The sequence below is a fragment of the Gallus gallus genome, chromosome 20 (assembly GCF_016699485.2).
Source record: "Gallus gallus isolate bGalGal1 chromosome 20, bGalGal1.mat.broiler.GRCg7b, whole genome shotgun sequence".
NCBI lineage: Eukaryota > Metazoa > Chordata > Aves > Galliformes > Phasianidae > Gallus > Gallus gallus.
The window spans coordinates 5,437,565-5,465,183 of NC_052551.1; the positions used below are offsets into that span (position 1 = coordinate 5,437,565).

At 55.3% G+C, this 27,619-nt stretch overlaps 4 protein-coding genes across 13 annotated transcripts; 1 reads left to right on the plus strand and 3 right to left on the minus strand.

Annotated features, from left to right (window-relative positions):
* Positions 1-6: 6 nt before the first annotated feature.
* Positions 7-7,377, minus strand: PIGT (phosphatidylinositol glycan anchor biosynthesis class T). Of its 2 annotated transcripts, XM_417358.7 has the most exons (12): positions 5,751-5,929; positions 5,309-5,486; positions 4,411-4,538; positions 3,269-3,369; positions 3,049-3,135; positions 2,626-2,713; positions 2,453-2,550; positions 2,067-2,232; positions 1,762-1,962; positions 1,051-1,216; positions 834-917; positions 7-506 (listed from the first exon to the last, which is right to left on the minus strand). In XM_417358.7, exons 1-12 carry the CDS (start codon positions 5,914-5,916, stop codon positions 254-256), a joined length of 1,716 nt encoding a protein of 571 aa, XP_417358.2. In that variant the 5' UTR covers positions 5,917-5,929; the 3' UTR covers positions 7-253. The 2 variants fall into 2 exon arrangements, with proteins under 2 accessions (XP_417358.2, XP_046758899.1); XM_046902943.1 differs by lacking the exon at positions 5,309-5,486 and having other exon boundaries at positions 5,751-7,377.
* On the minus strand, positions 7,149-13,632 carry DBNDD2 (dysbindin domain containing 2). 3 transcript variants are annotated; one of them, XM_046902944.1, is made up of 5 exons: positions 13,525-13,632; positions 9,326-9,634; positions 9,099-9,254; positions 8,487-8,630; positions 7,149-7,739 (listed from the first exon to the last, which is right to left on the minus strand). In XM_046902944.1, exons 3-5 carry the CDS (start codon positions 9,250-9,252, stop codon positions 7,534-7,536), a joined length of 504 nt encoding a protein of 167 aa, XP_046758900.1. In that variant the 5' UTR covers positions 9,253-9,254; positions 9,326-9,634; positions 13,525-13,632; the 3' UTR covers positions 7,149-7,533. The 3 variants fall into 3 exon arrangements, with proteins under 3 accessions (XP_046758900.1, XP_015152224.2, XP_417359.3); XM_015296738.4 differs by lacking the exon at positions 9,326-9,634 and having other exon boundaries at positions 7,149-7,733; XM_417359.8 differs by lacking the exon at positions 9,326-9,634.
* On the plus strand, positions 13,569-22,237 carry TP53TG5 (TP53 target 5). 7 transcript variants are annotated; one of them, XM_040650790.2, is made up of 9 exons: positions 14,501-15,844; positions 16,006-16,145; positions 16,443-16,508; positions 16,591-16,727; positions 16,979-17,288; positions 17,368-18,838; positions 19,046-19,193; positions 21,252-21,488; positions 21,554-22,237. In XM_040650790.2, the coding sequence occupies exons 6-8, from the start codon at positions 18,796-18,798 to the stop codon at positions 21,475-21,477; spliced, it is 417 nt and encodes a 138-aa protein (XP_040506724.1). In that variant the 5' UTR covers positions 14,501-15,844; positions 16,006-16,145; positions 16,443-16,508; positions 16,591-16,727; positions 16,979-17,288; positions 17,368-18,795; the 3' UTR covers positions 21,478-21,488; positions 21,554-22,237. The 7 variants fall into 7 exon arrangements, with proteins under 7 accessions (XP_046758901.1, XP_040506724.1, XP_040506725.1 ...); XM_040650791.2 differs by having other exon boundaries at positions 21,694-22,237; XM_040650789.2 differs by having other exon boundaries at positions 21,252-22,237.
* Positions 22,238-25,344: 3,107 nt separating this feature from the next.
* On the minus strand, positions 25,345-27,619 carry SYS1 (SYS1, golgi trafficking protein). The gene is made up of 3 exons (NM_001278005.2): positions 27,425-27,619; positions 26,841-26,908; positions 25,345-26,202 (listed from the first exon to the last, which is right to left on the minus strand). Exons 1-3 carry the CDS (start codon positions 27,584-27,586, stop codon positions 25,962-25,964), a joined length of 471 nt encoding a protein of 156 aa, NP_001264934.1. The 5' UTR covers positions 27,587-27,619; the 3' UTR covers positions 25,345-25,961.

Sequence of the window (27,619 nt, forward strand, 5' to 3'; positions counted from 1 at the left end):
CAAACGTACAAAACAGCTCAGGTTTACTGTCAGCATAATTCCCAGCACATAAATTACCCCTTCTCCCAAACAGAATACTTAGCACGTTTCCTAACCCTGTACAAGTGCAGTTCAGTAGTTAACCAGCTTAGAGCTGCTTCCCACCTTAATTACAGAAGTGATCCCTCAGCTCGTAGGACCCAGGAGAGGGATGCGGGCAGCAAAGGCAGGAGGCAGCAGGACTCTGCTCCTCACAATGCCCTGCCCAGGGCTCTCAGATGGGCGGCACACCCCTGAGCCTGCGGATGACGTTGGCCAGCCGTTTGGCCAGCCCTCCGCGGCTCGGCTCCTCCACGTGGAACGTCCTCGTTAGCAGGTTGTAGAAGGAGCCGTAGCACACCGCCACCACCGTGCACGTCAGGCAAATGACATTGTAGGGCATGCTGAAGTCTGGTGTCGGCAAGTTCACCAGCAGGGGCTCCGTGTACAGGCGCAAGAAATAGCTGGAGCCATCGGAGGAGGGAAACCTGGAGAAGGGAAGCAGGAGTCAGCCTGCACAAGACAGACTTTGTGCTGTTCAGCCCCGGGACTGTGTGGCTCTGGAGGCGCTCACACTCCCGTAGGGTCAGGCGCTCCCCAGGACCTCTGAATCCCATAGGAAATCACAGAAGAGGCTGCTGGGAACCTACACCAGCAGTTGCCTCTTGTAGTTGCCTCCCTCACAAGCACCCCTGACACACCACAAACACCCTCCAGGACCCGTGAGGTTTTGTAGGCTGGTGGAGCCCAGGTGGGATGACAGCTGCAGCAGGCCTGCAGCACCTTCCCTCTTCCCAGCAGAAAGGCACACTCACAGTGAGGTGAAGAGTGGGCTCTCCTCCACATTCACATCCTTCATTGCGATGACACTGGGCACCAGGGCACTAAGTACAGATGAGCTAAGAAGATAAAGGATATATTGGTGTCGGTCCTGCCAGTGAAGAGAACAAAAGTTCTTCCCACCCCAGAAACCCAGGCAGCAAGTGCTGCACATAGCCCAGAAGGGGGCGAGGAGCTGAGAGATGCCTTTACCTGACGTAGAAGCCATGATTAGGGTCAGGAGGGTACTCTGTCCACTTCAGTAAGGCCCTCTCAAACTGGATTGTGATCTTGGTGGCAGAATTGGCTGGAAGCTGGATCAGCATTTCCAGAAGGTGAGGTCGTTTTCGGTCCTGGGCTGGCTGGTAGTGCATATAACCTAACCCCAAAGACACCCATCAGTGGCACGGGCTGGGGGAAGGGGAAAGGCAGGAGGCATCTCCAGCCTCACACTGCCCAGAGATCTTCACAGAGTGGGTAATTTTGCTTCCCCTGTCCTGGGAAGAGTTTTTCTGGGTAAGTGAAGATGCACAGGTAAGAAAAAACGTGCTAAAGCTAAATCTGGCTGGTCTTCAGCAATGATGATCAATGAAAGTCAACGTTCAAAAAGAAAGGTAAAAATGTAAAATGTGATCCAGTCAATAATTTTAAAGTAAGGTTCCTTTACTACCCAAATCAATTTGCTTTGGTTCAGCATCTTGCTGAATTACGAAACACCGTCCACGTGACTCTATAGAACAGACTTATTAAAGGCAAATCTTGAGTGGTAGACTGAAGGCTGGGAAAACATCCTAAGATGTTTCATTTCCCAGGCATGTTACCCAGTTATTGATGGGTCCAAGGGAGGGAACTGAACTATCTCTGGAATGTGCTGCTTGTGCCAAGGGATTCAGATGGAATATGCTGCCAGGAATGTCTACTTACTTGGCTTGTTTTCTTTTCCCTTAGTTATGATAGTCAGAGTGTGCACATAGAGTCGCAGATACCATGGCACAGTCTCCAGCAGGATCACAGGGAAAGCACGGTATGGGTGAGTGTTGTAGATGAGGGTGCTGATTTCTCCAGTCTGCAGCCCATACCCACTTACATAGCGCTGGGCATGCATTATGGGTGTTGACAGTTCCGCTGCAGAAAGGAAAAGGAAAGAGGAATGAGAGGCCGATGACAGGTGTTTCTGGGCCTGGAGCCCTGGCCAGCAGCGCAGAGGGGATAACATTGTGATTGCTCACAGCTGTCTTCAGGCCGCTTCCACTTCAGCTGCACGTTGAGGCTACGAGATGTATTGAAGAGCACAGGGCTGAGCAGGTCATAGACTGCATAGGTTGTCTTGTCTCCTTGGACAATTGCTTCGTGTACAGACGTTGGTGTGGGGGTCACTTCCAGTAACTGTTTTTCCTGAGAAAGCAAGTGGACCATGATAAGAAGAGTTCCTCTTGAAATAAATTGTGCTGGGCAAAGCCCCACTCAGAAGCAGCCAGCCCTGAGCTTTCCAACCCAGCGACCAGTTCAGCATGCTGGCTGACACCCCTGAACTCAATCCCCGATGTAAGAAGCAAGGATGCTCCAGTGCCACTGAACTGAGAAAGCAGGATGCTCCCTCATCCATGGGTGTTACCTTGTTCTTAGGAGAGATGTCAACGTAGACCTTGCTCTCTGATGCCAGAGGACATGCGTCGGTAAGGGTGCGAGAGAACATCTTAAACAGGGACCAATCTGTGGGAGGCAAATCCAGTGACGGATGGCATAAGGTAGGCTGTAGGGAGCACAGCATAGTGGTGCTGAGCTTACCTTTCTTTCCTTGGCCACTGGTAAAGCTGTCGAAGACCACAGTGAGTGTCTGCCTGAGCTCCCAGGAAACAGCCAGGCAGGAAGCATCCTGTGGAAGAGACAGCTCCAATCACACCTTCTGGAAAGGCAAGACAGCAGGACTGCAAGAGTCCCATCGGGGCAAAAGTGAGACCAGAAAAACAGTGTGAGACACTGCAGGGGAGGTGGCCAAAATCACGATGCTGAGCAGAGTCACAACAACAAGGCTACTAGTTTTCCCTTGGAAGTGATAAAGCTTCCCACAACTCAGCACAGGAGAAAGCTTCCTAAAATTGAATTCTCCTCAATTTGTAGAGCATCAAGTGGCCACGAGACACCCCGCTCTGCCCAGCTGCTGGAGCAAGGAGGGAGGAACAGGGGGAAGCCACTGAGCTTGATGCTTACCCTGCAGATGGGGCGGATGTGCACTGCCTGTGAGTGGTAGCTGCTGTGGAACAACCGCTCAGCCTTGAGCAGCACAGCCAGACCAGCCTGCAAGGGGAAGAGGAAGAACTCAGTCCATGGTCTACCCTCTGCAAGGCTTTGAGACTTCCTTGTGCATGTTACTGGACTGCACCTAGCTCCACAGAGTATAGCCCAATGCAGGAGCAGAACTCGCCATTACCTTTGAGCCACATGGCAACAGCTTCTTCCAAGGTGTGAGGTTCTCTGTGCAGACCACCTCCCGGGGCAGGACAGCATATCGCAGGAGACGGTGATCTGTCCCTGTGTAGGGAAGTGGAGAGTTAGCAGTCTGGGACTGTACAGCCTGGAGAAGTGGAGGCTCAGGGGAGACCTTTTCACTCCCTACAACTCCCTGAGAGTTGGGGGTCAGCTTCTTCTCCCAGGTAACAGCAAAAGGACAAGAGGAAATGGCCTCAAGTTGTGCTAGGAGTGGTTCAGACTGGATATTAGGAACAATTTATTCTCTGAAAGAGTGCTTAGGCATTGGAACAGGTTGCACAGGGAAGTGGTGGAGTCCCCATCCCTGGAGGTGTTTAAGGAAAGCGTAAATGTAGCACTTAGGGACATGGTTTAGTGGGCAGTTTCAGTGGTGGGTAGACAGTTGGACTAGATGATCTTAGAGGTCTTTTCCAACCTTAATGATTCTATGGTTCCACTGCAGAAGCACACCAGTTCCATTCTCCAGTGTACCCCAGAGCCTGGCACCCTCTGAGGGTGCCTAAAATGCCACAGTCTCCATCAGGAGCAGATCCTACTTGTTCACAGTGATTGGGAAAGACTAAAGTAAGGGTATCTCTTCTCAGATTCTTTTTTCAGGGTGCCTTAAATTCTGCAGTTCTCAGTGGATGCTTTGTAAAACACTTTTCAGAGATAGCTAAGGGCTTGCAAGCACCTGCCACATATTTCTTGCGGGTTTCCTCTGCACAAATATAAGCTTCAATAGTAGGGAGAGGAAATGCTTCCAGCAGGTTAACAATCCCCACTGTACACGTCTGTATTCAGATAGGGTGCTGACAGCTGCTGGAGTAAGGTTAGCTGTCAGGAAACAGAGTGGGAACACTTGCTCTCCTGAACGAGCCAGCACAGCACCAGCCTCTCTGGTATTTGTTCATGGACACAGGATTTCCCTTTCTAGGGATATCTCATCACAGCAACATCAACTCAGGAAAAAACATTGCTAGCGCAGGAGTCCCTGCAGGACCTGCACCCAGCTGCCCCAGTGTGGCATGGGGATAGCAAAATAAAGGCTAGGGACGAGTCAGAGCACAAAGCCAGCCCTTCAGACGTGTGGGTCAGGCTCACCGTTGGCTACACCCAGGGGTTTGAAGGACGCTGTTGGAGTGACTGTGTTGGTGGAGTCAATGAAGTTCAGAGAAGCACAGAATATTCCTGAGAGGATGTTACTCAGTTCTTTCCAGGCTTTGTCAACACTGCATGAGAACAGACACCAAAGATTACTCATTAGCTTGGAGCTTCAGAATAATAGGTGTTAATTCAGTAACATCCAATAACATACTGCGGTGACCGTACTGGCTTTCAGGAGCTTTCAGGTCACTCTCCAGCCCTCCTAGTGTTTTGTTCTAACACGTGAGATGTGGGTGTTTACTGCAGGGGCACTCCCTGGGCTGGCAGTGAGTGGTACGCAAGAAGACAGGATGGGGGAGCAGGGAGCAAGTGGTGATGTATGGATGGGGCAACTTCCAGCAGCTTTCAGTGGGCTGGCAGGACAGAGAGAGCTCTGTGAATCCACACTGAGCTGCTGCAGCCAAGCTAGAGGGAACGTGAGAGAGGGAATGGTGGCAGATAGTCAAAGGAAGTGAGTCATGGGTGAGAGCTTGGGGTGTAACCCTGTCACCACAGCCAGAGCTTTGTCATCACAGAGACAAGAGGGAATTGTTCCCTGAGTGAACAAGAGCTTTCTCTCTCTGCACCACTCTGCTCTTCAGACCGAGCACAGGTCCACTCTGCTTCTCCTTGCAGCTGCTTCTCTCTTACAGGCCCTTCGCTCCAGCTGACGTCAAACCCCTTCTAGCTGAAGGCGAGCCCCAGCAAGCAGGGCCTTTCAGGAGAATATGCTATGGGTGGGCTGGATGTCGTGCTGCAGGGACAGACGTGCTGCCCTGCCCTGCCAGCTGCAGCCCTGCATCCCACCTGGCCCAGGCTACGATCCCATAGGTGCAGTGGTGCCGGAGGTACGTACTCAGGGACGGTGTCCTGGAACCAGACCCAGAGCTCAGCGCCAGCAGGGGCCCCCAGGGGCGGCTGCCCCCAGCTCTGGGTACTCCAGAAGCCCTGGGTAAGGGCAAGGTGCAGCTCCCGCACACCGTGTGCCGCCACCAGCTGCCCCAGAGCCTTCGGGAAGAGCCTGTAGTGAGAGACTACGGGGGTGTGAGTGCCGTGACGTCACCGCTGCGACACCGCGCCTCCGCCTGCTGACGTCATCCACCCCACGTAATCACGCAGCCCCGCTCCCGTGTCACCACACCCCACAGCATCAGCACCACGCAGCCTCGCCTCCCTTATCAGCACGTGACGCGACACGACCCTCGACCCCCATATGACGTCACCACAGCACGTGCAACGTCGCACGCCCTCCCACGTGACGTCACACCTGCCTCTCCGACGTCATCGCGCCGCCCTACCTGCCCCCTGCTGCAGGTCGGCGTCCCACCGCGTGCGGAACTGGAAGACGGCGGCCACGTCCCCCACGGGCAGAGGCCGCAGCAGCAGCTCCTCCCGCAGCACGCCCCGCGTCGTCCCCTGCCCCAGCCCCGCTGCCAGCAGCAGCACCAGCCCCACCGCCAGCATGGCCGCCCGCCCCGCCCACCCACTTCCGCTTCCGGTCCTGCCGCCCAATGGCGCCCGCTTCCGGCGTCGCTGTGGAGGTGCGGCCTAAGGGCGGTGTGGGTTGGTGTTGCTGCTTCTGGGCCGTGCTGTGCAGGCAGAGCCCATCTCTTTGTGCCTGGCCCGGACAGGGCAGTGAGTTGTTGCCGGCTCCAGTAGCTACGGCATCCATGTAGCCCGCGTGGCAGGAGCCAGGGATCTCTTCTGAGAGGTTTCCTTTGCTCCTGCCACGCGTGGACTCCGTGAGGACTGTCTTCGAGGCCCAGCACTGCCCTCACGTCCCAGCCTGCCCACGGCTCCCTCTCCTCAGAATACCCCTCTGCTTTCCGTTCTCCACGTGATGTGCCTGTCCTGCAGGCAGCAGATTCCTTTGCGTATGGGCCCATCTGGCTGCACGCTGCTCCCATCTGCTGATCTCAGGAGGAAGGCTGTACTGTGACAGTGCTGGGACAGGGCTGTGATGGAGCTCCTCATACCCAGAGATGCAGTGCCCTCTGTGCAGGGCTGCCTGCCTGCAGCATGGCAAGAACATTCCCCTGGGGAACAGCTGAGTACACAGTGTTCCCAGGTCCCTGTTGCTTATCTCCAGGCTCTTTCACTTGTGGGGTGACTGTGGCTCTGCTGATGCAGCTGGGGCAGTGACAGCACTTTCCTGGCCTGCATCTGCTGATAGAGGTAGTGGGCCTGCTTGTCCTGGCTCACAGGAAGCCGGTGAGGCAAGCTGCAACAGGGCTCCAATGCAATGGCTCCTCCCGCACTCCTCCAAAGCAGCCTCCAACCAGGATGACACTCCTGTACTGTGCTGGAGGGGCAGCTGATGCTATGTGTACTGATGGACTCTGTTGGCCAGTTTGCATGGGAAATCATCCTGGTAGTTACAGGTCACTGGCAAACCTCTTAAGGTCAGCTGTGCCATCCTGCAGCCTCTGGCTGCTTGCCTCGTGGATGCAGCACTGCATGGTGACCTGCCCATCCACACATGACCTGCTCTGCAGAGCAAGCAGAGATCTGTGCTGCCTGCTCCCTGCATGCAGGACTTCACCCTGTGCTGGAGCTGGGATGCATAGCAGAACTGCATTAGTTTGTTCCCAAGTTGCACTCCCAGCACACTTGCTTTATAACTCTCTCCCTCCTGCAGTCCCCACCTAACCTTCACCCCAGTGCTGTTTTCTCCCAGTAACACACACACACACTGCTTGGTTAGATAGGAGCGTTATTTCTCTGTATGCCTTTGTTAAATGCTTGTCTGGATAGGGTGCTTGTCAGTTGGATGATGGGAGCTGGGATCCTAAGGGATGGTTTCTGGGAATGGTGGGGTTGTGGGATGCTGAGCATTTGAGGGGAATGAAGCAAGGGAGTGTTAGCAGCAAAGCCTGAAGAGTTAATTTTGGGAGCCTACAATACCCCTTTGCTTCTCCCTTGGATGCCAGGAGAACTTGCAGAGGGAGAGAAGAGGAAAACCATCTCTCGTCTCCTGCAAAGCAGCAGTCCAGGATGGGGTTTACTGAGTGCCAGCAGCTTTCCTTCCTCCAGGCTGGCAGGTCCATCCAGAAGGGGCTGTGAGCAGGGCAGAGCTGGCTGCTAGCTTCTTGCTAGCTCTTTAGGACTGTCCTCCTGCAGGTCCTCCTCATCTGACTGCACCACGGGGGTCTCAGCCCCCTCCTCGCTGGTGTCCAGGCTGTTGGGATCCGTGGAAACAGAGGACGTGGAGGAAATGCGTGACTTGGTCTCAGCTGCATTGGGCACTTGCAAGGTGATTTCCTCTTGGCACTGGCTGGCATCTGCTCCTGGAGGAGAGAGAGGTAAGAGAAGGAAGAAAAAGGCTTCTGGAGGCTTCTTCCCCCCAAAACTTCAAAGATAGCCCCCCACAACTTCAAAGATAGCCCCCCCCACACACACGTTATTCCTCTCTAGGCTACATTTTCTCCTTCACCCCCCTTTGGGGTGCAGTGGGAGCTGTGTGGCTGCTGTAGCCGCTCCCCATCTCACCCCCGTAGCTTGGCTCTGGACTGTGCCTTGCATTCCTTCCCCATTTTTGGTAGCAGAGCCTTCTCTGTCTTGTGTGAAGCACGGCTCAGAGCCATGCTGTGTGAGGCCGTCAGCTGTAGTCACAGGATGTGCTGGGGAAATGTCTGGCTTGGCCTTGGTGACTCGCTGCAGTACATGTGCGTGGGGAGGAAGATGCTGGCACGCGGGGCTTTCCCTGTGGGACTTCTGCCCAGCTTTGCTGCTGGCTCATGGGGCTGTCTGTGCCTGGGCTCTCTTATCTTCTGCAGTGCAATATATTTACAGGGTCTGTATCTCTGGGCTGTAGAGGTGGGTAGTGGCATGGAGCAGCCCAGGGTGATGCCTTGTCAACCTTGTGGTAACCAGCACTAAGTGACTGTCTTTGTATGGAGGATGTGTGTGTGCACACATGTACACGGAGCACTGGGACAGGTCAAGGTGCTCAGGGCTGAAGAAGAAGCTGGTGGAGATGCTGGAGGCAGGAAGAGTTCCTGATCTGGATCACAAAGGGCTCAGACTGCTCATACCTGTCAGGGGCGCAGAAACGCTGCCCTCCTCTGTCCCACAGGCCAGAAATACATCCACAGTGTCCTGGTCTGACAGGTCCATCATGTCCATCTGCTCCAGCACGTCCACATTCACCTCCATGGAGGAAATGCTCCCCAAGGGGGCTGCAGAGACAGAGGTCAGCAAAAAGGTGAGTGCTAGTGTCAGGCTAAGGGCACCATGCAAGCCTGTCTGGCCCATGGGCTTCAGGAAGAACCCCAAAATGGGAGGCTAGCCTTGCAGTGGAGAACCAAATTGCACCTGCTGGTAAGAGGTCCACATGAGAATCACATTTGCTTAAAACATCCCCTGGAAAACCCTGCTGTCACTGCAATCTCTGCTCCAGCTCCAAACTGCTGTCTGCAGGAGCCAGTGACTATGAAGGCAGCCAGCCTGGGTACCCCAGTTCAGTGCCTTTGTTAAGTGGAGTGAGTAATCCACATGCACACCCACACGCAGCATGTGTGGCCCTGTCTCCGTGCAGGACATGCATGTCCCTGGCTGCCTTTAGACTGGGGACATCCCACCAATCTCTAACCTGTGCCAGCTCCCCAAAGCATGTCTAGCCCTGCTCCACCGCCCGCAGCACTTACGTCTCCGATGCTCCAGCTGCAGGTGAGACACAGGGAAGAAGAAATCCACTTCATGCTGGAAAACCTCCTCAAAGAATTTCTGCCGCTCCCGTAGTTTCAACTGCTGCTGCTGCTGCATCTGCTCTGCATCCAGGCTGCGCTGCCCCGGCTCCATGTCTGGGGAGGAAGGTGAGGAGGGTCAGGCCAGGCAGGCTGACAAGCCCTTCTGCCTTTGCTTGCTCACGCTCCACTGGGTAGGTGGTTCTCTCTGCTCTGCTTTACTGGTGCACATTGATCTGGTCACTATGAATGGCTGTTATGTGCTAGAGTGGCAGTGGCACCAGCACTTGCCGTACTGGAGCCTCAGCTCTCACTTCTGAGTGTTGGGAAGCCGGGAGCTGGGAGCTCATATGCCGCTTTCACTGCTGCTGAAGTTAATTATCGTGGGGGGAAAGGGTGTTGATGTGAGATCAGTCACTTTAAGCACATGCTTAAAATTCATCTTTCTTGCTACGAATCAGTGTGGTCGGTGAACACTAACATGCAGGGGAGACTCCCTAGGACAAGAATTGGCGTTAGTGCTCCAGGCTTCCTGGGCTGAGGAATGCATAAGGAATAAAAGGCATTAGCAGCTTTGTCACCCCTGCACACGCTCACTCCCGCTGCCACCCCTGCCGCCACCACTGCCATAAATACAGCCGCACCCACGCTCGCAGGCTCCCCCACTCACATCCCCTACTTGCACAACCAGCTTGGCTTCTGCCTGCACAAACATTTTCATTCCTGTAATTCCTCCTGCAGTTCAGCGCCGGTGCCTGTGTCCCTGGCTCACAAGGGAGTGAAGAAGCCCTTGGGCAGTTGTTGAAGGAAAGCAGCAGGGAGTTGTTGCTGCATCCCAGGACCTGGTACATCCCTTTCGGGTTGGGTACCCACAATGACAAGGGCCCAAATGCCACAGATGAGCCATGGCCAGTGGCCCTGGCAGTTCCCAGGCTGGTGTTTGACCTCAGTTGCTCCAGATTTCCTCCCTGCAGCTCTTGGCCCAGCCAGCACAAGGAAAATGTGATTACTGGAGCAGGCGGTGCAGTAACCAAGGAAACCAAACAAACATCCCCTGCTCTGTCTGAGCACAGCCCAAACCCTCCACTCCTCGGGGTGGGGTGAAGGGAATCAAGCAGCAGGCAGCGCCCAGCATCCCGTCCCTGTCTGGCAGCAGCAGGGGCAGCGGGTGGCTGTCAGCAATGCTTAGTGGCACAGGACCCAGACTGGAGGGAGGTGGTGGGCCTGGTGTGTTATTCTGGGGATAAATGTCACATCATGTCAGAACTCTTTTAAGGCTTCTGTGTCCTCTGCACGCCATTCTCTAGGGCATCCTTCAGCTGAACCATGTTCTGCGTGCAGTACAGAGCACTCAGGTCTGGTCATCACACACTTTCTGGAAGCAGCTGTGGTCCTCAGCAAGGCAGTGACTGGGGCAGCAATCCTGGCTGCCTGAAGGGGCCTTTGCTTTGTCTGACCACTGGGCACCCACGCAGGTGTAGAGCCCAGGCTGATAGCTGTGATGGCAAAAGCACGGTTCAAGTTAAGCTTTCATAGCTGCAGCCCAGTGCTGCTGCTTCATAGGACACAAGGGAGTTTTTTGCCTTGCCGCCTGCAGTAGGGCTGAGCAAAGAGTAAGGAAGCAAAGAGTAAGGAAGGGACTGGCTGACCATGGCACTAATTACAGAGCTGATCCTACACAGCTGTTGGAGCCAGCCCTGTCCTGTCTCTGCCAGGCCAAGCACTGCCTGCCCAGCCCAGCTGTGCCCCATCTGTAGCAAATAGCCCATGCATCCTGGGATGGGGGGAGGCTGTCGGGCTGCTGCAGGGAGCTGGGCTCAGGCCGTGCTGTTTTATACTCAGTAGGAAGAGGCAACCCCTCACCTGTCCACCTCATTGCCTTATTTCAGGCTCCCTGTTTGGAGGTATGGACCAGCTCCCCGTGCAGCACCTTCCCAAAGGTACCCTAATTTCAAGGTAAGATGGAGGGTTTCTAAATCCTCCTGCAGTACAATTACAAAATAAACCTGGTGCTGCCTGTAGTGCCATGAGCCTGGCTGATCCTTGCCGTTCACTTTCCCACTGCCCACCTCTTCCCCATCACCGATACATGGGATAAGGGCACAGTGGGGTCAGCCAGGACAGCATTCCTGTGGTGCACAGGGAAGGCATGCCGGGGTTTCTCATGCGGGAAGAATTAGCTGAACTTGTTGTGTTTTTTCTTTATGAACTTGTTTCTGAGCTCTCGTCGGGGTGCTGAGCACGAGCACTGAGCTGCTATTATGTGCACAAGGCGGCAGCTGCACAGCTCAGCCCTGCCTGACCCGTGACCGCGGTGAGAGTCGGGGATGGAGCCTTCCCCGCCTCCCAGGGCTCTTCCGGGCACACAGAGAGCAAACAGCCCCACTGGTATAGCTGCTCCTCAGCAGTCCTGGCTGGAGACATAAAGGAGAGCAGCGTTCCCTGCCGCTGCCCTTGGCCATGTGACGGCCGGTCATGCTCCCACTGTCAGCGTGGGGATTGTCTCATCCTGCTGGCATGTTCCCACCGAGCCACACGTTCACACGCACAATGCGGCCCCTGTGCTCCGCGGGGGATTTGTCGGTACCTGCTGGTGGCCTGGCTTTCATTACTATTCTCATGGTTATTACTACAGCCGCTCAGCCAAGGGACCAGAGGCTTATCTGCATGCACAGCCAGGCCCTCCCCGATGGCTGAACCTCGGCCACGAGCATCCCGCTGCCCGCAGATCCTTCCGGCTCTCACGGCTCGCTGGGCTGCGGGAGGGAAGGGGCAGCTCCTGGGATGCTGCTGGCATGGGGTGAGGGCAGAATGGAGTTCAATGGAGCACCAGCTGAAAAGTGCCAAACGCTCACTCAGGCTGGGAGCAGAGCGCGTTGCCACTGCCTGCTGTATTTCTGCGGGGAAAGGACACAGTTTGCATTTCTTTTCCCGCAGGATCTCAGTACAAACCCCCCTCTGGGCCGGTGAATAGAAGGGGTGTATTTTGGGCTAGGAGAAGGCTTATTAGTGGAGGCACAAGGCCAAATGGGGGTGGGGACGGCCTTTTCCTTCACTCTTCAATTCCTTGCAGAGATTTCAAAGGAGCTGAGATAATTTTTCAGTGAGGGAAAAAAAGGGTTGCGGGGAGTTCAAATGAGGGGTCACGCCAAGCATGGACCGCTTCCCTGTTCCCTACGGAACAAAGGAGTGGGAGCAACCTGGCTCAGCTACCTCAGCCCTTCTCCCTGCACTTGTCCAGGACCAAACCCTGACCCTGCACCTCCGGAAAGGACCGGGACACCCCCAGCTGCCCGGATTGCAGGACACGGGGTGACTGGAGCAGGGACGATGCAGCTCCTTGACTGCCACGGTATCCTCCAGGCGACCCTGCAGAGATATGGGCCTTTTCTTGTCAGCCCTGCCCCAGCAAAAACACAGCAGGGCAAGGGTAAGTCCCAGGGGCTCTCTGCTCCTTTAGCCTTGGGAGAAGCAACTGGAGTGGAAAGCTGGGAATGCTACAGAGAAGCATTCAGGGTCACGCACGTGGAGATGGGACGCGGACACCGTGGCCGCCTGAGCACGAATTCCCTGCACGGCCCCTTCTCAGTCAGCTTTCTGAGTCTCAGTCTCGTGTTGCAGCAGAGCAAAAAATAACCACAGCCTTGGTGAGAGGAAATGCACCAGGAGAGTGGAAGGGAAGCGGAGGTTTTGGCAGAGCTTGCTGGGAAAAGCGAGGAGGGATGAGGCGGGGAGGACACGGCACTTCATAACCCCTCGGTTTCATCTCCTGCACTCCTCCAAGCCCTCTCCAAATCCCCTGCGTCTCGGCACTAAAAATATCCCTGCCGCCCAGAGCTCTTTTCCCCAGCAGAGGCTGTGTCATAAGACCCTGCTATTTACGGGGCCCTGATTCAATTCCTGCAGCCGCGGGAGGATGAAAAAGCCGGGAGGGCAGCACGGCGTACGGGAGGGGACGGGCTCGGCGTGCAGGCAGGGGCACGGCTGTCCCACAGCGCTGTACGAGCTTTGCTCTGCTCGCTCCCTTCTCCCCTTAAACCCCGCCGGTGCGGGGGCACTCCGGGGGGCTCAGGAACAACCAGCTCCGCTCCCGTCCCGTGGCTAACAGGTCCCCGGGCTCAGCCGCTTCCCAAGCAGGTGCCCCCACTGCGCATCCCCATCCCGGGCTCGGGGCTTTCCACGCGTCCCCCTTCCAAAGCAGCCGGACCAGCAGGTTGCAGCTGCGGGGCGAGCCAGGATTTGGTGGTAGGACTTCGGGGGGGACATCGCTGCTCGGCAAGCAGCCCCTACAGCGCGCTGCAGGACAGCGGGGAGGGGTCCCACCCTCCCGACCCCACTCCCCCTCCCTCCGAGCGCTCCCCCGCACTCCGCCTCGCCCAGCACTCACCGGGCAGCCGCCGGCTGCGGCTCCGAGCCCCGGCGCCCGACATACGGCGGCGGCTGCTGAGCCCGGGCCGGCTTCAGCGCGGGGCTGCCGCTCGCCCATGGCCGCGCTGCGGGGCGGTGCTCGGTGCTGCGGGGCGGTGCCAGAGAGCGGGCGGTGCGCGGGGCTCGGGGGGCTGCGTGGGTGCCGGAGCCCGGCGGGGTCTCTGCGGGTGTGGATGCCGTGCGGAGGCCCCGTTGCAAGGAATGAGGATGCACGCTCTGCTCGCTGCGTCCTTTCTTTTATTATTATTATTATTATTTTTCTCTGACTAAAAGGAATCGCCGGGCGTTGTTTGCATCCTTCACCTCTTGCCTTTGCTGTCTGCCCTGCTTGCTGGAAGCTGGGCTGAGCTGGGGACCTGTTGCCTGTGCTTCCCACAGCTGCTGGTGTCACCTCACGCGGGTGGCACTGGTGACAGAGGGTGAGCTTTGCTGGCGTGGATGTGGGTACCTGCAGGCCTGGCTTGCTCCCAGCCTACACCAGGCAGTGTGCCCACCCCGTCAGCCGTCCCCGCTGACCCTTGCTGCGAAGGCGAGAGGTATGGCCAGGGAATGAGCTCAGCTCTGTGCTATGCGCGATGTCTGCACCCATTGGCACCGCTTCCCACCACGGCGCACTGAGGCTGCTCCCTTGCTCAGGATTCCCTGCAGCACCCCGAGGTCCCCAGGGCTCTGTGCTCCCCATGTCCCCACTCTGGGCACAGCACCGGCGGTGCTGAGGGACCCCACACGTAGGCATCCCCATGCTCCATCCTGCCCGGCTGGGAGGGGGCTGGGAGCCATGATATCAGCCACCCGCAGCCTGACTCATCCCAGCTCTCCAGCACAAGCAGTGCAGCTCAGCAGGGCACCCATTTTATTGCAATTAAACTGATAAGGCCCCATGTAATGATTCTCACTCGTGACCAAGCGTGCCTGCTCCTGGCCAAAGGGCAAGAGGGGACACTGAAGGTGATGGAGAGTTCCCATCCGAGGTAGGGAGCCCTGAGAACAAACCTCTGATTGATACCCACAGGGATGGAGCATCCCTGCTGCACTTGTGCTGCTGGGGCAGGCCCATGGCATTGTGTCACCGGCACTCACCCTAACCACAGTGCCCAGGTCCCTGGGAGGTGTCCCCAGGAGATCCGGGTCACCAACCCAGGTAGGGAATAACACATCTTCTTTCCGGAACACAGAGCTCAGCTCCTGCCAAAAGTCCCCGGGGGACCCAGCATCAAAGCGTGGTCGTCATCAGGGGAAAATGCAACGTGACTTGTTCCTCCTGCTGCTCCCGGTCAGGTTTCTCCCTCCTATTACAGGTTTGCAGCAAACAGGAGGTGAGTCAGGGCTTGTGGGGCGGGAGGCGACGATGGAGCTGGGGAGGGAGCAGCTGCTCAGTGAAAGGTGAGCTGGTGCTAGGCAGGTGAATCATTCCGTGGGGAAAATCGATCATAATCCTCACAAGCAGCGCTGGCAGTGAGGCACAGCTTGGCTCGTTCAGTAAATTGCAGAGCAAAGAGAAAAACAAGGCAAGGCTTTTTTATTTTTTTCTTTTCTGAGGCAATAAATTGTGAGGGAGCAGCCTGCGAAGCTGCAGCAGCCGCGTTCCCTGGGCTCCTTAAAAGGGAGATTTTAGTCCGGGACAGAAGGGAGACAGCAAAGCCGTAAACACCCTTGCAGGAATGTGGCTGCTGAGAAATGAGGCTCCCGCAGCAGTGGGGGGAGCAGAGCCGTGCCGGGTGCCTTGGCCATTCCCACATCTGGTGGTCCCCAGGGAGCTCTGACCCAGTGCTGTGTCCCTGCATGCCCAGGTCCGTGCCATGCACACGTCCCCATGGCTGGCTGGTGGCGCGGGATGTGACAGAGCCACAGGGCGAGGGGCGGCTGCTCGCATCAGTGACTGCCCTGTGCGTTTGGGTAGGGGGTTCCCTTTTTACTCTTCTGATCTTTTCACTCCCACAGGATCTACAGACTGCCTCTCAGGGATACTTGTTGCTGACGTAGCCCTGCACTTTTCTCCCACACCAGCATGTGTTGCATTTCCACTGAAGCCAGCTGGCAGGGACGGCTGCACGGACGCTCGGGTCGGAGCCACTGACTTTGGATGGGCTGCCAGAGCTGGGTGAAGGCATGGCTCACCACGAGCCCTGCGGCACTGGACCTGTCACGCTGATGTCACCACGCAGCCTCAGCCCCAGGGAGCCAGGAGACACTTGGCACAGGGCTGGGGGCAGCGTGGGACTGGGACAGATGCTGGTGTCCAGAAGGACCGCAGAGGAAGAGCCATCCCACCACACAGGGTAGAGACAAGCACTCTTTGCCGCTGTGTTCTTCTCACCCTTAAGCCACTCCATCCCTGTACCCCCATTGAGCTCTCCCTCCATCGAGCTGATCTCCCATTGAGCTGTCTCTCCATTGATCCATCTCCGCCATTATAGGGCTGTCCACATTCTCTTTGCAGTTCTGGTGTCACAGAAGCGTGAGGTCACAGCCCGTGACACTGTGGCCACCAGCAGTGCCAAGAACAGCCCCCAGCACCTCTCCCCACAGCTTTGCATTGCCATCCAAGGCCCCAAAATGAAACCAGCTGCACCCCAGGAGGTACAGATGGCATGGCACTGCACTCCCCAAGCCACCACCATGGGGACATCACAGGGAGCGGACCGTGTCAGAGGGCTGGGGGTCTCCATGCACCTTTGGCAACACCGTGAGCTGGGAGAAGGCCCCACTGATATGCCCACCCCTTGCTCAAATTAAGCATCTCTGCTTTGGGTGCTGCGTCCCCAAAGAAGCCCGGGGCACCCCAGTGGGATGATGCTCTCTGGGATGAGCTTGGTGCCACCCTAACTCTAGCCCTAACCCTAACTGTGACCCATCACTGTTTCCTCCCCCTCTCAGGCTGGAGACCCAAGGGACAAGCCCTGCCCGCTGTGCACCATGGAGCAGAAAAGCCGCCTCTGGAAAGTAAGGATCCCACGGCATCACTGCGGGGACTGTGGGGCACAGGATGGGCACTCACCCCTACCCCTGCCCTCCCGCCCCACAGGCACTGAAGTCACTGGCGCTGCTTCGGCTGCTGAGGAGCACAAACCGCAGGGTGCATCGGCTGCACGCGGTGGCTGTGCGGTGCTGGCGCTCGCTCACGGCACAGGGGCTGCCCGGCATTGTGGCAGTGCTCCCCAGGTAGGTGGGAGTGCGGAGCCTGTGCCCCAGCCCCGCTGCCCTGCTGGGAAAGGACTACAGGGAGATAAAGCCCAGGGCTGTGAATTAGAGGTGGTTTGGGGTGGTGTGGGGAGGGCGCTGGGTTCGGCCGTAATGGAGGTCTGCAGACAGGGGCAGCCCATGGGGTGCACTGAGCCATGAGCAGCGCCCAGTGCTGGCACACAGCCCCTCTGGGCAGCACAGATGCAGAATACTTTTTGGTCTGGGCTTAGGGAATGTCATCACCTGCCAGAGCTGGAGGAGGCTGCCGGCAGCCCGGAGGAGGCTGCGGACAGCCCCGAGACCAGCTCGACCAGCAGCACCATGGATGCACCAATGGACCCAGAGACGAGGACATCACCAGCAGCCGCGGAAGCCAAGCAGGACTTACTGGGGACTCTGCCCCAGCGCTTCCACATGCCGGCCCCCAAAGTGCTGTGCCGGCCTTCAGCCCAGCGCTGGGTCAAGCCCTGCTGTACCCGCTCCTGTGGAGAGAGCCTGGAGCGCACGCTCACCATCCGCTACCCCCGGTGACCACCATCGGTATGAGCACTGCCCTCGCTGAGCGGGGCCATCTCCCTGAGCCCCAGCACAGCTCATCAGCTGCCGGCTTCCCTTTCAGGACTGCCTGAGGAGTTGGAGGAGAGCTGCCAGGAGACCTGTGGGGTGATGCACTCAGCCTTCTGCTATGAATAAAGGGAGTGGCCTATGGCTTACCAATAATGACTGTCTGCCTCAGAGCTGCTTTTAGTTTGGGTTTCCACTGTGCTTGTAAGGGGTTTCCGCTCGCCTTGGATTCAGGGGATGGAGAATGCTGGGGGTGCCAGAGCAGCCCCCCCCCCCCCCCCCTCCCAGGTGCAGGGATAGATGTCTACAGAGAGGTGGAGGTCTCTCCTCTGGGCACCCCAGGACACGCTGTGCTCATCCCCATGGGGCTCAGACACCGCCAGCCCCCATAGTGATGCTGTCAAAGCACCAGAAATCTCCTGCTCCCATCTGGGCTGGGGTAACCGAAGAGTGACTCATTGGACAAAAGCCAGGATCGGGCTGTAAAGATGCACAGTACCGTGTAATCCCCTTAAGGATATTACAGCAATGGGAGCTGCTGGTGCCAGAATCAACAAAGAGGGTTTTATAGCTGGAGGTGCTAAAGTTGAAGGCTTTGAAGCCACACACACTTCAGGCTTTGTTCAACGTGATGCACTGGGTTACCCCGGGGGGCCCAAAGCACAGCCTGAGAGCGTGGCTGCAGCCCCACAGCAATGGCAGCTCTCAGAGCAACACTGGGACAAGCACAGAAAGCACCAAATGCAGAGCAAGGGCACAGGGAGAGAGCATGAACCCAGAGCAATGCTCACTCTGCCCAGATTTCCACTGCTGGAGGGCCCTACTGCACATTTAGGGTGACATGTGAGAGCCGCAGCCTGGTTTGACAGTGGCTTTTAGCTCTGCACAGAGCAGTGTGTGCTGCACAGCACGCCGGGGCCAGCCCAGCAGATGGCAGTCAGATCGCATGGTGTTGGGGCTGCACAGCAGCATGGGGTTGCACAATTAGGGATTCGTGGAAAGGGACGGGATTGCACAGTGCTGGGAATTCGAGGAAGGGACAGGGCTGCACAGCTGAGGGTTTCTGGGAAGCAGCAGGGTTGCATGAGTCTGGGAAGCTTAGCAGGGGGTGGGGTGTGGGATACCAGGTGCACCCTAACCCTTGAGACCCCAAATCCCACAGCTCCCCGTGCAGCTCCATGTGCTGAGCCGTCTTTTCCCAGGCTAGGGGGGCAAGTGCTGGCAAAGGGGTGTAATGGGATCCACGGGCACAGGGCATTTAGATGTGAGGTGCAGGCTGCATGCAGCCATGAGTGCTAGCAGAGGGCTGCAGTGAGAACTGGGCTGCCCGTGGGCACTCATTAGCAGCGGCTCAGCCTCCTTGTTAATTAACCATGGCCAGCCCCACTAATTAGCTGCGGCCAGAGCTGGCTGCCCTCTTCATGGAGGTGGGCGGGGATCCTGCAGGCCATGGGGGTACCAGGGCTGGAGCACAGGTAGTGGCATGGGGCGGCAGTGGGGCACGGCTGCGTTACTCGTGGCGCTGGGTAAGGCTGGGGCTGGGATCTGGGTTGGGGTCTGAGTATGAGAGCCAGGGAGATGCTGCCTGGTCTGGGTTCAGGAGATCTGGGCGTGGGGAACATCCTGTGCCTGGGATGTCTGGGTGCTGGGGTCCCCTGCTGTGCCACCCCATGGAGGAGGTGGGTGCTGCCCCCATAGGTCCCATGCTCACACCAACCTCTTGGTGCCGGCAGGGCACCTGGCCATGCTGCTGGCATCGAGCACCGCCTGCTCCAACGTGTACCGAAGGGTCTCTGACTGCGTCCTGAAGCTGGGAGAGAGCATGGCCACATACGGGGAGGAGGACAGCATGGAGCTGCAGGGGCTGCGCAGGGTCTGTGGGTGAGTACGGCCGTGTGAACTGCTGCTTTCATGTTTGTTTGCCTGCCTCCTTGCTAGGCACCAAGCAGAAGGGAGCTGGCTGTGTCCTGCTCTTTCTTCCTCTTTCTGCACAGACAAACCAGGTCAGGGTGCACAGCCTCCCTGGGACGTGGTAGGATGCTGGGATGCAATGGGAATTGCTCAGTAGCGTGTCTCTGAGCGTGTGGGTTCTTAGTGCTGGGAACAGCAGGGCACGCAGCACAGTGTGTGCTGTATCTGGCTGCTGGGGGCTGATTCCTCTCTGCTCAAACTCCCAGCTCCAGGGCAGGTAAATGTGTAGGAAGGGGCTTTGAACAGGGACGTTAAATAGGAGGGATGGAGGAAAGGGGTCTTCCCAGTGGGGCAGAGGGCTCAGGACCTCCCTGGACAGCTGACTTCTTGCCCCAGTCCTGGTGAAGTGGTGATAGTGCACGACAAGGCTGCTGTGACCAGAGGAGAAAGATGATGACGTCCCAGTTTCCTGCCAGGAACTATTTCTGACCAACTTGCCTTTAACCCCATCCATTCTCTGCCTTCCCAGAATCGTGGTCCTCTCTCTGGGTACATGACTTAGGGGTGGAAGTGGAGCTGGGAGCATTGCGCCAGCAGCGTGGCCATCTTGGTTCCCTAAGGGCTGTGTGACCGCAGCCCTGCAGCTGAGCAGGGGGGGCTGAGTGGGGTGAAACAGTGCGATGTCCCATCCCCGACTGAAAGCAGAAGTAGGTTGGGTGCTGCTTTGTGCCACCCCTTACCCAAAGGTGTGAGCCAGGCTGAACCCTCACCTCACCTGGCAGCAGGCTTTCTCATTATCTCAGGATATTTATTCTGCCACGGTGACTCTGTTTAATGAACTCGATCACAGCTGGCATTCTGACGTAAGCTTGGGAAGAAAACTAAATAAAGTGCTCTCGTCTGCGTGTCTGGAGGAAGGTTCCAACTCCAGCACAGGGCACTTAGGCAAAAACAGGCTGTCCTGTTCTGGTGCTGGGGTCTGTGCTCCACTGCTGGGCTGGGATGTGAGCCTGGTGGCCCTGGGGGGGAAAGGGGCAGAGCCACCACTCTTCTTTTTGGAGGAAGACCTGAGGAAGGTTAGCAGCAAGCGTGGCTTAGAGACTTATCTATCCTGTGGACAGGTTATCATTTTGAGAGAAACCACAGCTTCAAACCACACTGGTGAACCATGCTGAGGTCGTGCTTGCAGGTGCTGGGGAGCTCTGCCAGCCAGTGCTGCCTCTGCCAGCTGGAGGAGTCACCAGGGCTGTGGCTCCAGAGCTGAGCACGGGCCATGGCATTCACGGAGACTTTCAGGCTCCTGCTGGTTTATTTTGTGGGTTTGCATCTACAAAGCAGAGACCTCATCTGTGAGTTCAGCTGTGCTGGGACATGCTGTCGTGCTGCTGTTCACACACCGACCTCCCAGGATGTCATCATCCCCTCCCCAGCACAGCGCAGCACCACACAGCAGCTTTTGGTTGTGGCACTGAGTCACATGCTCTGCTAGTCCCAAACACTCTGCAACTGAAATAACCTAAATAAACCTCCAGAAAGCAGCACGCCAAACCCAACCAGACAGAGATGCCTGCTCCAGTCCTCCCCATGCAAGGCAAGGAGGCAGGGCTCAGCCTGGTGCCTGCTGTCCTCACCTGGGGGGCAGCTGGAGCTCATCCATTGCTCTGCAGCTGTGAGCAGAGAGCTTATTGGGAACAGCTTAAAAGCAGCTCTTCCAGAGCCAGCTGGCTTCTTCAGCAAAGGTAAGTAGAAGCTGAAGGGCAGACACAGCACAGGGCTGGTGCTGGAGTGTGCCGGGACAGCACCCATCATGTCCTACATGGAAGTCTTGTTGTGATGCTGAACTTTTAAGCTTTAACACAGTGGGTTTTTCCTGTCGGGCTGCTCTCTGTGCCGGTCCTGGTGCTGGATAACTCACACAAAACATTGAGGCTGCAGATGTTCACAGGGTTGGATGGGGCAGCAAGGCTCTGCCTGCTCCTTTATGCTGTGATACAGCAAAGGGATTAATGGTATGGTTCTCTGCTGCAGGTACTGGGATGAATTTCACGCCTGTGCCCTCACGGCGCTCTGGGAGTGCCAGAAGGAAGCAGCAGCCATCTGGGAGATGCTGAGGAAGGAGTCCCGAAAGATCAAATTCCAAGGCAGCCTATTTGACCTCTGCAGCCCCAGCACAGCCCAAAGCTCTGCCTGGCCCTGCGTTCCCAACGTGTCAGTCCTTAGCATCCCCCTCATCATCACTTGGCTGAACTTATAGACCTCAGCTCCGTAAGTACCACAGCAAAGGTGCTGGCAGCACGCTGGGGCTCCTTTCTGATCATTTGCTTTTCCAGACCTTTGAGGAGCGCAGTGTGCAGTGCCCAGCAGGCTCTCAGCTCTGTCCCATGTCTGTGAGACTCTGAAGAGTTCAGCAGCATCTCGTGGGTTTTGCTATTTCTCTGTAATTTGGGACATTTGATCCCTTTGGCCTCAGGGCACAAGCAGAGCTCTGGCTGCCTGCAGAGGATCTGGGGGGAAATGGGAAGCGAGTCAGGAGCACCAGCTTCTTTTTGGACCCTTCCACGGCCGTTGGATGGAAGCCCGTTTGTTCAGCTGCCTGTTTCCACAATGTCAGCCCTCCAGGTTTTTGATTTGGGTGCTGAGAACTTGTGAGGTGCAGGGGATGGTGTACGTTCTGCAAAGAGCACAGAGGCGCTGGCCTTCTTTCTGTGAGGACGCATTGAAAACCCCACTGAAGAATAGTCACAGGTGCACGACCCCTTTCCTAGCACACATCTGAACTCCTGAGTAATTCCTGTATTACGTGTAGGTCACTTTTCTAAGGAAATGAAAAGGCAAAAAAATCTTTGGGGGGGGAGAGAAGGGGGGGAAGGAGGGGAGAAGATGTCGAGCAACCACGACAAAACCTTTCTATGGTAACTCTTTTGCTTTGCTGTTGTTCCCAGTAGTAGTTGTAAGCAGCTCTGTGGGTGACTGTGTGTAATTTTATAGCATTAAATTCTGTTGCAGAGGTTGAAGCTATTTGTCCTGCCTCCTGTTTGTAGAGCAGTCTCTTCTAGCCTCCTTTGCAGCTCAGAGCATTGTTGTTTTGCAGCTCTGGTACAAGCACAAAAAGTATTTGCAATAGAGAGGTGCTTGCATGCAATTTCTGGGTATGCTAGAAAAACTCAGTGTTATTGGGAATACAATGCAGTTGTGTGTGTAAGGATGCTAAAAAAGCTCTGCCCTGCCTTACTGTGTAGGGGAAGAGGAGCCACAGAGATCCAGTGTGGCCCGGCCTGGGGTCAGAGCCTCACTAAGGGGAAGCACAGTGAGTCTTGCTGGGTCTTTCTACTGCTTTCAGTTTATGCCCCATAGAGTACTGCCCCTCCTGAATGGGGAAGGAGCTGGTTTTCATCATGCTCCGTATTAGTGCTTAACAGCTGGATGTGGCTGTGAACTTCATGTTCTAATTAAGGGAACCATCTGTTTTTCATCAGATTTGAAATGTCTGTGTTTAACTAACAGGGTATTTCAGTATGACTTACCTAAATATGTCACACATCACTCTGGCTGTTTTCAGACTGGCCACATATCAGGGCACTGGCTTTGTTTTTAGGATGGGAATAATGGTTTGGGGCTTTTTAATGACTGCTCATGTTCCTCTCCTGGCACTCGTGCCCTTTCTCTTACTACTCTCTCACTTACCCATTCAGCTCCTGCAGCTGTAGGATGGAATGAATGAATGGAGGCAAATTCCAAGGAATAAGATGGGGAGGAGCAGCTGGTGTTCAGACAGCACTCCAGAGCAAGGTTGAACCCAGGCCTTCAGCAGACAATAGTTATTCATGTACTCAGCATCTCTGGCACAATGCCTGACAATATGGAGTGGAGAAAGGGTGAGCCAGTGAGCTGCAGAGCCTGCACTGAACCACTGCACTGCTTTGGTTCTCCTCCCTGCTCTGCTCCAACAACAGTGTATGCTATTCCACGCTGTTCTCCCTTCCCTCTGTTGCCTCCTCTTCTGCTTATGGGGTTAGGGGTTAGGAAAAAGCTTCCCTGGAAGCAAATACTTCAACTCCATTGCACACATGGAGTGAAAAAGGTTCATTAAGAAACAAAGACCATCTGCCACCACTCAGGTATGGAGCAGCAAATTCTTGAAGCCAAAAGTGCTGCTAAGATCTGACTGAATGTATGCGAGTAAAAACTAGGTCTCATAATATGGGAATGATGAATTTCACAAGTTCCCTTCTCAATCTGTGGGTAATTTTTAGCAAAACTGCCCCTGTAACCTGGACAACTACAGTAAGTTTCTTTTATTAAAAAAAAAAAAGGCACTATTCAGATTGAGTTCTCAAAGGGAGCAGACTTAAAAGCCTTTCTGCTCCCATAGCACGCTTCATGCTAATGCAGTGCAGTGTGTTGGCTATCCCACAGCCTCAGTGTTAAACCCAGGTGCACCAAGGGCTCTGCTACTGGCCCTGCTCTACTGAAGGATCTCCAGCCACAAGGCTGCACCAAAACTTCACATCCCCCTGCAAGGGTGGTTGCTGAGGCACTCAAAGCCTATCTTATCATTCAGAAAGTAAGGAAGGAAGTATTCCTTGGTCCTAAGTTTTCATCCTTGTTGTTCCAAGTGAACAAAGCATCTCTATAATATAATCTCAGAAATCCCAGTCCATTTTCCTTTAAGGAATGGGAGTACTGTGACTTTCCTTCCTCTGCCTGCTCCCAGGGAACTGGGATGTTCTCTCTCAGTACCAGCAACAAACAGCAGGAGAGGACAAAATGACCCTGAAAGAGCCTTAAAATACAACCCATACCGAGCTGGAATCTGGCAGCCCCAAGGCAGAGTGTGCCCTCTGCTGTGTGCCCTGATCCCAGCCATGCAAGCACATCTCCTTTCAGAAGGAGATACTGGCACCTACTGGAAGACCAAGAGCTGCTTCATGTCTAGGCTGAACGTGACTGGAAGGAAGGCAAGTATCCTCAAATATGAGAAGCCAGGATTGGAGCAGGGATGAAAAAGCCTTGCTGAATTCACAGCAGAGTTAGAGGGGAAGCAGTAACAACTGACATCTGAACTTGCGTTAACTTCTTCATCTTTCATGCTTCTATGCATATGATAGCACTAAAGTTGAGCTTAAAGGGGTTTTGGTCAGGAAGAGATCCTGGTGAAATCTCAGGCCATGAGAAGCTGTGCCTTAAGCACATGTAACCTGCAGCCCTTCCTTCTCTGCAGCAAACTTGCCAGGTATTTAAAACACTTTGATATCAATCTGTCCAAATTCATACAATAGGAAAGTAGGAGTTGAAATACAGTTCCCCCGGTAACGAAAGAGCAACTTCAAGGAATTTATCATCTGCAACTCAAATCATCCCACCAATTCTCAACAAGCCAAATTAGCAGGTAATTTGCACAAATTAACGTTTACAAACATTAACGTACAAAAGAAAGTTAACTCCTTTGCTGTACCACAGCTAGACGCTGCCCAGCAGAAATTCCTCCTTCACAACTTGCTTTGCCCCCTTGCAAGAACCTGAAAACCAAACGCCCCTCAGCGGCCGCCCTGCAGGATGCGGGTCTGCTCGTGTGGGCTGTGGGACCCGAAGGAACCGCTCGGCCTCACCTCCTAGCGGCGGTGCTGACATTTGTGACTGCCCCGTGGGTGCGGTTATTGGAAGTGCCTCTAAAAGAAAGCACATCCTATCGCCCTGAGAAACAAGCAGCAGTTTCTCACCTGAATAAACATCACCTCAGTCAGCTCAGATCTGCTGTTGTTTTGTTTTTTTCCCCAAGTCAGAACTAAGAACCAGGCAAATATGAACGGCTCTTGGAAACCTTTGGAAGCTTACCTGAGACAGCTCCAGTCTAGGACTGAGCATGAGGAGCCCTGGGCTGCTGACACTCCTCCTGAAGTGAGCATTACGTTGGCTGATTTCCCTAGACAGCACTCACAGACGCCTTGATTACAGAGGAGAGATATGAGAGATTTACTGCAGGAAGTTTTATGTGCCCTAAACAGGGGGCAGCCTACCAATTGTGGTGTTCTCTGGCTGTATCCTCCTCCTCTGTTGCCATGATACAGACATTCGTGGTATTTTTTGAAGTGCTCAGCTTCCCAGGAGAACTGTAACACGCTCACAGCAACATAATACTTTTATTATTACAAAAGATTTCTTCAGCAAACTGCTGTCTGACATCTCTATGTATTAAACATGGAAAGAGCAAACAACCCCATCTAACGTTACAAGGTTTTTAGGGTCTCAGCTGGTGATTCAGGTAAGTACAGCCACATTCTTTCTTACCCCATCCATTCACTTCCTTGACTTTTTTCCAACCAAACCACAAACAAGTGTCAGCCCGGACGCAGCAGCTCCCAGCCCCACTGCTCACAATGCCAGCTCCTGCAAAACGAGCTGGCCATTGCAGTACCCATACAGGGCCCTTTCACATTTATTAAATACCAGATGCTCCTCCTTGTGAAGTTTTGCTACCTGGCTTTTAACAGTCTCAAGAGTGAAGAGTTTAAGAGCACGCTTGCCATACAGTCCTTAAATGCTTAGTGTTAATAAAATAAACGTCTTCTCCTCCTCTGCTGTCTGATGATGACAGAGGAGATGCTCACACTCACGCAGTCTTTAAAAAAAAAAAAGTCTCAACAGACCTGCTGTGCTTCTTCAGTGATGACTTTCAGGCATTAGATGTACTTGTGCTGGAAACAATGACGCAATGCAGCATGTTGTTGCCAGAGCAAGTTATACATTGGATTTGGGAGCGGAATTCAGTGGGATCTCCCTCAGTTCTATCCTCATGCAGAGGTACTCCCCAATTGCAGCCATCAGTGCTGTGCACACAATGTGCACCAGCCACCACGTCAGAGTCGAGGGAAAGTGTGAGTTATAAATCCAGCAGCCCAGAAGATGGAAGAAATGAACTGTGACTGTGAAATCCAAGCACTGTTTTCCTCGCCGGATAAAGTACAGCAAGCCCAGAGCACTGCAAAGTAAAGACAGATGAATAAACAAACTGCACTATGCCTGTGGAAAAGGGATGCAGCAAGAGCTAACAGAAGTTATTGGTGCTGCTTATTCAGCTGTTTCAAAACTTCTCAGCCGTTTCAGGGATAGGTTGTTTCTCACCTTACTCACAGATGCTGCTGCAAGATTTAAGTGGCTTACAGCATTTTAATTACATGTTGGCAGGGAAATGAGCTTTCAATTTAAAAAGCCTGACCGGCTCTCTGTGCAATCTCCTCCAGTAATCTTTGCCCAGTGGCTGGTGCAAAGTACGTTACTTTATACGTTAATAGACCAGTGTTTGCTGAGACTCATTAATTGTAACTTTTGGTAAAATCTCTCACTGAGACAGTGAAGTAAAATGCCTTATCCAGTATCTAGGAAGTCACCTTTGCAGTCAGCAGTTCCCACCTGCACTCCTCTCCAGACAAGAGCAGGGAATAACCTGACCTCAGCAGATATGCTCATCAGGCACTGGGCTTCCAGGGGATGTTTTGGGAGAGGCAGCAGACTATGCTGAGCTCTCTTAAAGTTCGGTGTTACGAAAGAACAAGCTCAAGACACCAGAACCGTTAGTGACAGAAGTGCTGTGTGTGCTCTGGCCGGTTGCTGACTTACCAGGTGAGTGCATTGAGGACGAAAGCCATCATGGACAGCCTCCCAGGCGGAGTCGAGAAGCCTAGAATCTACATAGCATAATTAGTAAGAAATCACAGCACAAATGACAGCCCAGAGCCCGGCCACACCAACACTGCCCTGCGCTGATTATGGTCTGTACGAGGAGCCCCAACAGTTACAGCAGCCCTCCTACTGGGTCTGTCTCTCTGCTTGGGACACCCGTACAGAAAGAGCAGCTGGGTCCACACTGACAGACTGCAAGGCGAAGGGGGCGCGTCCAGTGTGGGCTTACAGAACCGTTTGAGTTGGAAGGGTCCTTCCCAAGCTATTTAGTCCGACTGCCCCGCAATGAGCGGGGGGTGGAGGGGTTGCCTCCGCACGGGGTCCCTCCCACACAGCCAGGTGCCATCCGACACGGGGGATACGCAGCCGGAGGGCGCTGACTCGGCTTCGGGCCACCCGCACAGAGCCCCGCACGGGCCGGCCTGCCCCAGGGCTGCCGCTCGGCGGGAAGCGGACACACGGACACACGGACACACGGACAGGGCCTGGCGCGGCGCAAGGCCCACCGCCCGCACCCTCACCTCGTCGCTGAAGATCTGGTGGAGGGAGGGCCCGGTGCTGCCGAGGGCGCCGAGGAGGGCGAGCCAGAGCCCGAGCGAGCTGTAGTACGCGGCCTGCAGCAGCACCATCTGCGCCACGATCAGCGCCGGGTCCCACACGTAGCTGCGGAACTGCGCCGCCATCGCCCGCCCGCCCGGCGCGACGGAAGCGGCCTC

Bases quoted from the DNA above. Each gene is read 5' to 3' on its own strand.
- PIGT (XM_046902943.1), bottom strand. From the start codon at position 6,124: ATGGATGCCGTAGCTACTGGAGCCGGCAACAACTCACTGCCCTGTCCG. The intron at 3,136-3,268 runs GTAATGGCGAGT...TTCCCCTTGCAG, and splicing joins TGTTGCCATGTGGCTCAAAG to GCTGGTCTGGCTGTGCTGCT. The intron at 1,963-2,066 runs GTGAGCAATCAC...TCCTTTCTGCAG, and splicing joins GAAGCGGCCTGAAGACAGCT to CGGAACTGTCAACACCCATA.
- DBNDD2 (XM_417359.8), bottom strand. From the start codon at position 13,567: ATGTCGGGCGCCGGGGCTCGGAGCCGCAGCCGGCGGCTGCCCG. The intron at 8,631-9,098 runs GTAAGTGCTGCG...CTGTCTCTGCAG, and splicing joins GCAGCTGGAGCATCGGAGAC to CCCCCTTGGGGAGCATTTCC. The intron at 7,740-8,486 runs GTATGAGCAGTC...TCTCTCCTCCAG, and splicing joins CGTTTCTGCGCCCCTGACAG to GAGCAGATGCCAGCCAGTGC.
- TP53TG5 (XM_046902945.1), top strand. From the start codon at position 16,122: ATGAAACCAGCTGCACCCCAGGAG. The intron at 16,146-16,442 runs GTACAGATGGCA...TCCCCCTCTCAG, and splicing joins AACCAGCTGCACCCCAGGAG to GCTGGAGACCCAAGGGACAA. The intron at 16,728-16,978 runs GTAGGTGGGAGT...GTCTGGGCTTAG, and splicing joins ATTGTGGCAGTGCTCCCCAG to GGAATGTCATCACCTGCCAG.
- SYS1 (NM_001278005.2), bottom strand. From the start codon at position 27,586: ATGGCGGCGCAGTTCCGCAGCTACGTGTGGGACCCGGCGCTGATCGTG. The intron at 26,909-27,424 runs GTGAGGGTGCGG...TATGCTATGTAG, and splicing joins ACCAGATCTTCAGCGACGAG to ATTCTAGGCTTCTCGACTCC. The intron at 26,203-26,840 runs GTAAGTCAGCAA...TTTACTTTGCAG, and splicing joins GTCCTCAATGCACTCACCTG to TGCTCTGGGCTTGCTGTACT.